The following is a 12,004-nucleotide window of genomic DNA, read 5'->3' on the forward strand; positions in this document are numbered from 1 at the left end:
TGACTCCAGGACTGTCTCCTGACTGGCTTGGTTTATTAATCCTTCACAGCTCCGTGCATCAGATCCGTCTACCGAGGGGTGGAAGCATGCATGTACACTCCAGTGATAGAAAGCATGGAGACCGGGTAGGGTAGCTTCAGCCCTCCAAACTGACTTCTCTATTCATCAGTTCAATACTCACCAGGGGAAGGAGGATAGAGAGTGACAGACAGTGTACCTATCTCAAGCTAATCTAGTCCAGCCTTTCACAAGGAAAAAGGGATGGGTGGGACTGGAACAATAGGGTAGGACTTTTGCCTCGCACGAGGCCCACCCGGGACTGACCCAGATCCCCAGCATCCGTCTGTCCCCCAAGCCTGCCAGGAGCGATTTCTGAGCACAGAGCCAGGAGTAACCCGAGTGCCACAGGGTGTGGACCCAAAATCAAAAAATAACCCCAAGGCAAAATAACAAGGGATGGGTGAAGGGGGAGCAGGAAACTGGGAGAAGTCTTTGTTTTGGATAAAATAAGGTACAATCTAACAACTGTGCCTGTGCCTGTCTGTGTTTATGACTGTGTCTGTGAGATTGTGCCTGTCTTCGCTGTGTCTGACTGTGACTGTGTCTGTACCTGTGGTTTTTGTCTGTGTTGTGTGAGCATGAGGAAGTGCCAATACTCAGTCACATGCTGGGAAGGTCCCCTGGCAGACACTTACCTCAGCAGCCATCAGAGATGGGACTACAGAACCACGTGAGCTCCACCATCAGCGGTCCAGCAGCAGTGCACCCTGCCCCACCTCCCCCTGACGTCCTGCGGGCTGCACGGGGCAGTATTTCCCAAGGTCAGCGTGGTAACAAAGTCACTGGGAAAGGCCAAGTGGTATTTTGGGAGGGCAGGCAGGAAGGTTCTAGTACACAGGGAAGCCGAAGACCAACATGTGGGATGTCGGAGCTGAGTGGGGCTGCGGAGGGCTCAGGGTCTAAGGAGAGCTCCCCAGGCAGCACCTCAGTCCCCACTTCCAGGAGGAAAGAGCACCCCAGCTTCTTTCACCAGGGCTCCACTGAAGGAACTCCTGCAATGTCAGAGAGGCTCAGGGCTGCAGCCTCTTACTCTAGTGACTGGATCTGGCTACACAGTTTGTAGCCGACCCACAAGTACACACTGTCTGCCCTGGGAGTCTATCTCAGGACCCTTCGTACCCCCACGTCTCCTTTCCTTTCGTTGGTTTGGGTCACACCCAGTGGCGCTCAGGGACTATTCCTGGTTCCTGACAGGCTCAGGGGACCAATACGGGATGGCGGGAATAGAACCTTGGTTCGTCCCAGGTAGGTCGGCAGCACGCAAGGCAAATGCCCTACCGCTGCACTATCACTCCCGCCCTCATCTCTCCTCTATCCCACCTGCTAATCTGAGAAGGGCTTTCAGGGGCAGAACTGCAAGGCCAGCACACCAAGCACTTTATTGTAACACCTCTTTAATAGGTCAAAGTAAATGTACAGTTCATTAGATTCTTCCTGAGAATAATTTATATCCCCCAACAAACTAAAGGGAGGGCGGATTCTTGAGGATTATTTAACAGAGCTGATGGTAGAGTAACCGACATCAAAAGGAACTCAACTCCCTGCGCCCCAAGAGGCTGTGCTCGCTCCAGCGCTGGGAGAGTCAACATGGCTTTCATCTTGCTTTATAAATTATGTAGAAAAAGGGAGACAGGGATGGTTCCGGAAGTTCTCAGTGCAGTGTGGAGGTGCTCTGGTACAAAGCATGTCTGCTTCCAAGGGGAACGGCGGCGCTACAAAAATCTGGCACATGATCCCGGGGATTCTGAAAGAGCAAGTCCGTGGGGGCCGCGTGGCGGTGGGTTCCGACCTGCAGGAGCCAAATGGGCCTGACCTCTTATGGCTGGGATCCCCCCAGTGCCCCATGGTCTGGAAAGCCCTGAGCCCCTCGTGTCCCGGAGCCTCCATTTCATCTCTGGCCCCGCGCGCACCACACTGTGCGGGAAGGTGGCACCCAGCGCGAGCATTTCCAGAGGCTCCTGTGGGCCTGAGGGCACTGAGGGCCGAAGCATTCCGGACACTTCCCCGCAGTCTCCGGCTGACTCTGAGCTTCGACTCCAAGACCCCAGGGCCCGATCAAGAGGGTCGAAGCGGTGGGCGAGGAGACGCCGACCCGCTGCCGTGGCGGCGGCTGGTGCTGGTGGGACGAGGTGGGAGCTCGCAGGCGGAGGGCGGCTCAGCGTGGCCGGGGCTGCCCGAGCATCTTCAGTCTCGCTTGGTCGATGACGTCCAGCAAGTTCTTGGCGTCCACAGCCAGGGCATGGGCTGCCGTGAGCATCTGCTTCTTGTACTCCTGCTGGAGGCTGGTCATGACGTACTGCTGGGCCAGCTTCATCTTGTTGATGAGCTCGCCCAGGTCCGAGTTCAGCAGCTTCTGGGCCATCTCGATCTGCAGGGACAAGGGATCAGGGAGATGGTGCCCACCAACTCTTGAGGTCTTCCCTAAAACAAGCCTGCCTCAGAGCATCCTAAAGCAGCTTGTTAAGTCCCTCCTTGTTAAGTCCCACCCTCAGGCTCCAAGAAGGTGCCCCCGCTCCAGGGTAAGGAGGAGGGAGGTCTCACAGGGGGACCCTGTTCCACCGGGGATGATCTCAGTGCAACGACATGCGGTCCCCAAACATAAAGCAGGAAAGCAGAAAACGGAGCTGCAGAAGTAGTGTGTGCAGGGCAGGCAGTGGGGTGCTCATTCTGGTTGGCGGCTTTGGGGAGCACCAAATGCCATCCCCCAGCACTACCCTGGGTACCACCACCAGAAGTCACCATGTCCTACCTCTCGGTGAGTGCTGGCGGGCAGTGCGGGGATAGTTTCATCCACAGTCGCCAACAGTGTCCTCAGGGCCAGGCCCACTTCCTGTAGGGACAAGTGCCGGTATCAACACAGCCACAGTTGGCAGCCAGGAAGCTTCCAGAAGCAGACAGCTTACACCCCCACCTGCCGGGTTCTTCCTTGGCAGGACCTGCTCCAGCCACCCTGTGCTCACAGCTTCTAAGAAGTACTCCCAAGACTGTCAACAGGCAGGTTAAAGGGTGCTCAGTCTTGCAATTTGCCAGGAAACTCAAACTGCCTGAGTTTGAGGTTCTGAGGTGGCCGAGAGTGACCAGTGGGACAGCACAGATTTCTTTGTGTTCACCACCACCACCCAACCGCCTGCCATTCAATTTTTTTGTTTTGGGGCCACATCAGAATTGCCTGCTCTTGGCTCTGTGCTCAGGGATCATTCCTTGTAGTGCTTAAGGCACCATACGGAAAGCTGGGTACTGAACCCAGGTCTGTGCTCGCGAGGCAAGTGCTATACCCGCTGTGCTAGGGCTCCACCCCGTCTCCCGATCATTCCTCAGTCATTCTCGACAGCACAACAATGAAAGCCAGAATAGGAGAGTGCATTTAGACATTCCTTGAAGATGTACCAAAGAAAGAGCCACTCCGAGTCCCCAGGCCCAAGAATACCGGCTCAAGACCAGCGAGCTCCCAGTCACACCTGTGGTCATCAGAGCAAAGTGCTGGTGAGAGCCGACTCCCTACCTCAGGGATGGCCCCCAAAAACCAAGTGTTCCAGCATGTGCCTAAATTCCCATTCCAAGCAGGGACGGCTCAGTGGTAAGCGCAGGGGTGTCGTGGCAAATGCAGTGTGGCAGACTGGACTCCTGGCACTGCGCCCAACATGGGCCTCTGTTCTCTGCACAGTGCACAGACCCGCAGCGGGCCTTACCTTCACCATGGGCACATACTCCTCGGGGGACGCGGGCTGGATCTTGCTGGACATCTCGATGACAGCCTTCACCAGTCCTGTCACGTTCTCGTATACCTTGTCATTGGACCGGTCCAGGTTGGCAGTGGGTGGGGGGCTGATCTCCTGGGGCTGGAGCTGAGACACAGAAGCTATTGTCACCTTCCAGCCCACCAGCAGGAGGCGGCAGGCTCTGTACTAAGCCTGACCAGAGCCCTGGAGCACACAACTTTCCCGCCAGGGCCCAAGAGCGAGGAGGCAAGACAAGGGAATATCCGCGAGGGATTTCACTAGCTTTGGAATCCGAGGAAGGGAATGAGGTGGAATCACAGCACCCATAGCCACTGATTTGTTCTCAGGAGCGATCAGTGTCCCTGAAATAATTCACCGGAAAAGAAAGGATGCAGGCCATGCCGCTGCTTAGAGGCATGTGGAGGGGCTGGCTGAGGGTGGTCAGAGTAAAAATCACAGCAGGCAGAGCACTGACCTTGCAAGAAGCTACCCCAGATTTGATCCCCAGCACTACACAGGTCACCTAAGCCCCACCAGGAGTGACCCATGAGTGCAGAGCCAGGAGTCAGCCTGAGCACCGCTGACTGTGGCCCCAAGCAAAACAGAAAAGGGGGCCAGAGAGCTAGTAGTGAGTAAAGCACTTGTGCTATAGCGCCTAATTGGGCTTTGAACCCCAACATCTGGATGATCCCCTGAGCACTGCTAGGAGTAAGTGAAGAGCCAGGAGTCAGCCCTCAGCATCGCTGGACGTAGCCACAGAACAAACCAACCTCCCAAACCCTGAAAGCTGGCTAGGGGACCAAGGTCACAAGGTGCCAAAAGCCTAGACTGCAGGAATCTAAGTGCACTTCTACGGAGAAGGCTTGGCCCACGCCCTGAGAGTGGCCTGGTGGCCGTGTCTCCGCACAGTGAGCAGTGCCTGCCTGTGCCCAGCGCTGGAGAAAAGGGCCCAACCAGGCACCCTGTGAGAGGCCTTGCTTTCCCTTTCTCCCTCACTGGGCACCAGTCCCAAGTGAAGGAGTGAAAAGGAGGAATATGGAGGGAAGCACCCCAAGGTCAGCCTGAGTTGCTGTGTCAGAGCACGGCAGTGCCAGGCCTGGGCATGGGCAGTACGTAGGGACAGGGCAGTGCATCGGAACGTCCAAACCAACTATGGTCCAGCATCAGCCCTGAGTGGGACACATTGCACACTTCCCTCCCTCATCTGAGGCCACACGCAGTCTAACCCCTCCGGCATGGAGGGAGGCCAAGGGCTAGGCAGGGGACAGGCTGCTGAGGCGCCTCCAGCTGCGGGTCCCAAGCGGGGGGCACGCGGAGCGGGACACACACACACACACGATGTGCTTACCCTCCACGGCTATGTCGAATGCAAGGTGAGAAAAGGGAAAGGTTTGTCAGAGAGGAAAGAAAAAAACAATGTTAATACACGCAGCAGACAACACCCCCCAGCAACAAGGACAGTGGAGGCAGCGCCCGGCTCCTGGGAATCCCACATGCTGACACAGGGGCGCCACATCGTGCTCACAAGCCAGACATGCAAAACCCAAGAGTGCCCGCAGCGTGCAGGGGTTGGAGAACAGTCACTGAGCGCGGCAGGAGCCACCAAGGGCTACCCCCTGGTCATGGGGGGCTGGGTCTCGCTGCTGACCAACAAGGTGGTGACAGGCCAGGGGCTAGGGGCCAGACCAGGCTTCTCATAGGCATGGGGGTCCCCGAAGACAAGGGATGGGGGTGAGGCCCAAGCACGGGTGGACTCAGCATTCTTGGGAGGAACCCACACTCAAACTCAAAGGCCCAACCTTCAGGGTCACTTTGGGCACCAGAGGACAGGCTTGGCCCAGCACAATGCTGCCACCCCGTCAAGGAAGTCCGGAGCACGCACGAGTGGCGGTACAGCATGCCCCCACCCCACCTCTGCCCAGCTCCTGGCAGAGCACACACCCTCAGGGTCACTTCCAGGGCCCTGCTGGGCCACTTGGTGGCAGAGCTGAGCCTGGAGCTGACAATAGGTATGAAGACTCGGCCAGATACGTGGTGGCTGCCACCATGCAGACGCAAGACACCTAGCATGCTCAGAGCAAGTGCTCTGGGGCAGTGGGTGAGCTTGGGATGTGGCGAGGCTCCCAGATTCATACTGCCAGTCCCTCTCCTCGCACCCTGTCCCGGGTTGTTGGCCATACAGCAGAGCAGGTCCTGGCTCTAAGAGTTGGATTTTCACAGTAACAAGTCACCCTAACAGGCTGTGCTTGTGTGGCTAATGCCCCCCAGGTCTTTCCCAGATCAATGTCAGGGGCCATTTGAGGAAAGCCTAAGTCCTGTCCTCAGGCCGAGGATGTCTATGGTGTCAGTCTCACCCCTGCTAGACATGCTCTTCCCTTAACCTGAGGAAACAGGGCAGGAGCCGACCATGAGGTAGCCTATAGGACCGAATCCTTGCCACAGACGCTCACCTTGATGCCCTCGTTGTAGCTGTCTCCAGGGCTGCTGAGGCTAGCAAGGCTGCCGAGGTGACCAGGGGCTCCAGGCCGCGGTGGCTTCTTTGGTGGAGCTGCAGGGTCTGGGAAGAAGAAAAAAGGGAGGCCTTAACGGATCGAGTCAGGGCCCGTGAAGGAGCATGTGTGTGTCAGAGCCTGAGAGGGAACGTGTGTATGCCCGTGGGGAGGCGTGTGCAAGTGTGTCAGAGCTTGTAAGGGAGAGTGTGTGTGTGTGTGTGTGTGTGCGTGTGTGTGCCCGTGAGGGAGCTAGCATGTGAGAACCAGACAATCGACCAAGACATGTGCCAACACACATGTGCAGGCTGGCCCTGCATCTGGGCATTGCTCCCTCTTCCTCTGCTCATAGGCCCCGGCCGGCCTGTCTTCTCCTGCCCCTGGTCCTCTCTGCCCCCTTAATCGGGGCGCGGACACCCAAAGCTAAGCAATGCCCTGGAAAACCCTCCTAGTCCCAATCCCACACACACGCCCACGCACTGCTCATGCCCACACTTACCCGGTTTCCCTACAGGCTGGTAGATGTGCTGGTTTCCAGTCTGTGGAAAAGGAAAGTTCTATCACTGCAGCAGCACAGCAGGGTGAGACCTCCCCTCCTTCACACCCTCTCCCCGAGGCAGACAGGGCACCCGAAGTGTCCATGGGCTCCCAACAGAGAACCAGCAGGAGCAACTCCTACTCACCCTCTTGACCAGACGCCAGCCTCAGTGTAAGGAAAAGGGAGGGTCCTGGCGTACAGTGAGTCAGGCCACCTGGGGCCCCTCACCTTGAGGCCCTTTGCCGCAGCCCCATTGCCCTTGTGTCCAGGGTGTACTGGGTAGGAACTTAGTGCTGATGAAAGCAACTGGCTCAGATTCCACTGGACTTTTTTTTTGGTTTTGGGGTCATACCTGGCAGTGCTCAGGGGTTACTCCTGGCTGTACATGGGGACCATATCAGATGTTGGGGAATCGAACCTGGACCAGTTGCGTTCAAGGCAAAAGCCCTACCTGCTGCACTGTAGTACCACCATTGGACATTCTAACAAAAACATTCTAACAAAACAACTTGACTTGGGGCCCAATAACACAGTGGTAGGGCATTTGCATTGCACACAGCCAACCTGGGACAGACCTGGGTTCGATTCTCGGCATCCCATACATTCCCTCCAGCCTGCCAGGAGTGGGTTTTGAGTTTAATGTGACACTCCCACCAAAAACAACAACAACAAAACAAAAAACAACTTGCTTCTGAAAAAAGGGAAGATTTCTAGCAAGCTTTCTTGTTGTTTTGGAACACACCCGGTTTGCATTGAGGCTCAGAAATTGCTCCTGGGACTCCGGAGATTGAACCCAGGTCCGTCCTGGGTCGGGTGTGCAAGGCCACCACAGTACCGCTGCGCTATCGCTCAGGACAGCCATGGAGGCTGGAGCGACAACACAGTGGAGAGGGCATTTGCCTTCCATGCAGCTGACTGGAATTTGATCCTTGGCATCCCATACGATCCCCCCAAGTGCAGAGCCATGAGTAAGCCCTGAGCACTGCAGGTGTGACCCCAAACCGAAAAGCAAAAACATCAAACACTGATAATAGTCACAAGCTAGTTCTCTGAAGGCAACATCAGACATCAGTCCCTTGACATCCAGAAGGGAAAATGCCCCTGGATCCAGTTTCATGAGGCCTGGAAGTGCAGTTGAGACACTGGATAGATACATGTCCCTAAAGACACATCTCTGGGGCTGCAGCCTTTCACTCTCGAAGCAGCAGTGAGGTGTGGGGGAGGGAGGCAGCTGGGTGTTCTGGTAGGAAGCTGGGACTCAGAGCAGGCTGGGGCACACGCACGTGCGTGTGCCAGGTGAGTGTGCGCCTTGTGTGTATGTGTGTGTGCATGCGTGTGTGTGTGTGTGTGTGTGTGTGTGTGTGTGTTGCTCACCGAGCCTTGCAGACCACAATCCTCTCTGTCCATGCTGCCTTTCGACAACCTCACATCTGGTTTCTGCAGAGACAGACAGACCAGGGCATCAGTTGTGAGCAGTGCTTGCCAGTGTTGGATGCACGTTGGGCCCTGGAGACAACGATGGCGGGGGCAGGGGGCACTCGGCTCACAAGTGAGACCTGAATTCCAGCACCGCAAAAGTCGAGCAAGGAAGGCCTGACATTCCCTTTTTGGGAAACTGCCCTGATACTGAGCGAGCCTGACCAGTGTCCCAGCGTACAGCACGGCCAGGCAGAGCTGAGGGGCTGGTCACTGCAGTTCCCAGGCAGACAAGCAGGGCATGGCTGGCATCCTCTAAGTCTATGGCTCATGCCTGCGAGGGCCACCGGCCAAGTCCAGAAGCGACAGCACTCGGGAAGTCAAGGGCAGCATGGTGACTGGTGGCAGGTGCCTGCATCCCAGCTGGCCACTGTTGCTCCTGGGCCAGGACTCCATATCCTGGAACCCTTGCCTGGACAGTTCCCATTAACTCTGAAACTTCAGCTCCACTGGTGGACTCTGACTTGTGTCCACTCCCTGGGGCACCCCAGATGGCCCGCCCTTGTAGGCTCTATGGCACTGGTGGAGCACATCTCCTCGTACACCAGGTACTGTGTTTAAATCTACTATCTGCCAGCACATCACCCAGTGTAAGCACATGAACTACACTTTGGCTAAGTGGGCCTTGGACTTCCTGTTGCTCAGGAAGCCATATGTGAAGCTGGACCATGGGCAGCCTGCCTGCAAGGCCAAGTAGCTCTTTATCACTTGGCTGGGGCCAACTTTCCCTTTTTTCCATTTGTTTTTAAGGCCTAGCGATGCTCAGGGATCACCCCGGAATAGACTAGGAACCATATGGAGTGTCAAGAGAAAAACCTAGGTCAGGGGGCCAGAGCAATTTAGATTGCACAGTGGTTAGGGCATTTGCTTTGTACACGACCAATCAGGGAGGAACCTGGGTTCGATTCCCACCATCCCATATGGTCCTTGAGCCTGCCAGGAGCAATTTCTGAGTGCAGAGCAGGAGTAGCCCCTGAGCCCTGGTGGGTGTGGTTCCCCCCACTCCCCCCCCCCCCCGAAAAAGAACCTAAGTCAGATTCTTGTAAAACAAACACCCATTCCACTCTTCTGTCACTTTAGCCCCAGAACCAACATTTGCTTTTTTTTTTGTTTTGTTTTTGGACCACACCCAGCGGTGCTCAGGGGTTACTCCTGGCCATCTTCTCAGAAATAACTCCTGGCAGGCATGGGGGACCATATGGGACACCGGGATTCAAACCAACCACCTTTGGTCCTGGATCGGCTGCTTGCAAGGCAAACGCCGCTGTGCTATCTCTCCGGGCCCTGCTTTTTTTTTTTTTTTTTAAGTTTTTTGGCAACACCTGGCGGTGCTCTGGAGACTATATGGGATGTTGGTCACACCCAGCAAGTGTCCTTCCTGCTGTCTATGCTCCGGTCACCATTTATTTATTTATTTATTTATTTTTGGTTTTTGGGCCACACCCGTTTGACGCTCAGGGGTTACTCCTGGCTATGTGCTCAGAAATCGCCCCTGGCTTGGGGGGACCATATGGGACACCGGGGGATCGAACCGCGGTCCTTCCTTGGCTAGCGCTTGCAAGGCAGACACCTTACCTCCAGCGCCACCTACCCGGCCCCACACCATTTATTTTTAAGCTTTAGAGTAATTCAGCAAGTGTGTGGGCTGGGCTGGGATCGGGAAGCAGCTCGGCCAGAGAGCACCTGTCTTGCCTCTCTGAGGTTTAGTTTGATCTCAGGCACCCCCAGGGGGAAAAAAAAATAAAGGAAAGTGGGACTCAGGCACAACAGCTGAGTTCTTAGACTTGCCACCCAGACTGGCCCTGATCAGTGCAGTTGGTGGCAGTGATAGTACAGAGCCTGCAACCAGTCACTCAGTGGCACCCATATCTGCCGACCCATAGCTTCTCGCAACTGCTCCAAATCCTCACCTGCAACCTGAGGGCAATGAAACCCACAGGCCCCCTTTCTTCCCAATGTCTAGAAAGTGCCAAAAGGAAGACAAGACAGCTCAGCAGGCTGGAGCAATGCTTGGCACGTAGGAGGCCCAAAGCTCAGTTCTGGTAGAGCATGGTTTCCCGCAGCACTGAGCTGAAGAGCCCCCAAAGCAGAACACTATGAACTAAAAACAAAGAAAGGCAGTGGGGGACAAGAGCGATGGTACGGCAGGGAGAGGCTTTGCTCCCTAGCACTGTCATGAGTGACCCCCGAGCATAACTCCAATACAAAGCCGAAAGGGACCGGAAACTGCACAGTCTGTTTCTCACTTATACCAAGTGGCTGACATGTGGGCTGGGGAGGAGCAGATGCCTGTGCACGTGGCTCATAAACTGAGTCTCAGCCTTCATTCATCTCAGGCACCACAGCCCCCAGCGCCATCGAGCCTGAACTCCTTCTTTAGCACATCTGAGCCTGCTGGCATTATCTGGGGTCCCTCCACTCCAAGAGGCAGGAGCATGGTGTAGCTCCGGACACAGTGAAGTGCCCAGATCCAATTCCCTTAGGCCCTTTCTCTGGCAAGACTTCAGGAATGTCCTGGTTCACCGAAGGCCCTGCACTGGGGACACCTACAGGCCGCCCAGCCTTGGTGCCTCCTATCCCCAGCACACGGGTGGCTGCACTGTTCTACGGGAGCCTGAAGCAGGGTTAGACAGGAGACACGAGCATGAGCTACGAGCAGCAGCACAGAAGCGACACAAGGACACCGGGGAGCTGGTATGGCCATGGTCACTTCAGCGATGGGAGAAGTCAGTCAGGCGTGGACCAAAGGCAGGGCCGGGTGAGAGTCGGTTATGGCAGGGCGGGCAGGGCCAGGCGAGGGTTGGGTTACCAGGCAGCGCTCCTCCTTCTCCAGCCAGCGCTGGTCCTCCTCCATCTCCTGCTGCTGCCGGATCAGTCGCTCCTCCATGAGGTGTGCTGGTAGTACCTGGCCAATCCCACGCAGGTCCAGGGCGGCAGAGTCCTGGGGAGAAGGGCCACAGGCGACTCAAGAGTGCTACAGGGCATGGGAGCACACAGGGAGTAGAGTCTCTGCTCTAGTGAGCAATTCCCCCCGCTTTTTGGGGGGCGTGCCTGGTGATGCTCAGAACTCCTAGCTCTACTCTCAGGGATCACTCCTGACGATGCTCCAGGGGACCCCATGAGATGCCAGGAACTGAACCAGTAGGCTGCTTGCAAGGAAAAGTGCCCACCCACCCGCTATACTAACTCTCCGACCCAAGGGAGCAACTTTTTGGGGGTGGGAGGGAGGAGGGCATGCACTGGTGGTGGGAGACCATGTGGCTCTGGGATCGAGCCTAGGCACTGGCCCAGCTGAGCTGCACAAAGTGCCCCTGCAGGGTCACTCGAGAAAGAACTAAGCCGTAAGCACAGGGGGCATCTGTGTGTCGTGACTGAGGCGGAGGGAGGGGCCTTCTGGCAACAAGAGGGGGGATCCCAGGAGGTGTGTGCTGAGGGGAGCAGGCACCAAGCCCTAATCCTAGGCTGAAGCTCCTGTTCTCCTCCTCCTGTCTGGCCAAGAGGCTGAACTCAGGCTCCGCTGTTAGACGGGTGGGAATGGGGCACAGCAACTGATGTGGACACACACTGACCTCTGCAGTGGGCCGCCATAAGGACACCTCCTGAGATCTGTGGTTCCAGGCGTCTGTGTGGTCCAGGAGCGAGGCCTGCCCAGGGTAGATGCTTCCAGTCGTGGCCGTGACCCCATGGGGGCCTTGGTAGGCTGAAACCTGCAGAGGAGCAAG

The 12,004-nt window shown here is 56.4% G+C and overlaps 1 protein-coding gene across 7 annotated transcripts in view; it reads right to left on the bottom strand.

Moving 5' to 3' along the window:
* Positions 1 to 1,434: 1,434 nt before the first annotated feature.
* Positions 1,435 to 12,004, bottom strand: part of PTK2 (protein tyrosine kinase 2) — a 125,918-nt gene continuing 115,348 nt past the window's right edge. For all 7 annotated transcript variants that reach the window (XM_049773859.1, XM_049773864.1, XM_049773862.1 and 4 more), the window contains 8 exons: positions 11,852 to 11,989; positions 11,092 to 11,223; positions 8,181 to 8,243; positions 6,768 to 6,807; positions 6,230 to 6,336; positions 3,750 to 3,905; positions 2,810 to 2,890; positions 1,435 to 2,428 (listed from right to left, as the gene is read on the bottom strand). In XM_049773859.1, coding sequence (XP_049629816.1) covers positions 2,216 to 2,428; positions 2,810 to 2,890; positions 3,750 to 3,905; positions 6,230 to 6,336; positions 6,768 to 6,807; positions 8,181 to 8,243; positions 11,092 to 11,223; positions 11,852 to 11,989 — 930 coding nt within the window. In that variant the 3' untranslated portion in view covers positions 1,435 to 2,215. The remainder of the gene's footprint in view (positions 2,429 to 2,809; positions 2,891 to 3,749; positions 3,906 to 6,229; positions 6,337 to 6,767; positions 6,808 to 8,180; positions 8,244 to 11,091; positions 11,224 to 11,851; positions 11,990 to 12,004) is intronic.

This window comes from Suncus etruscus, chromosome 5, assembly GCF_024139225.1.
Source record: "Suncus etruscus isolate mSunEtr1 chromosome 5, mSunEtr1.pri.cur, whole genome shotgun sequence".
In the NCBI taxonomy this organism is placed as follows: Eukaryota; Metazoa; Chordata; class Mammalia; order Eulipotyphla; family Soricidae; genus Suncus; species Suncus etruscus.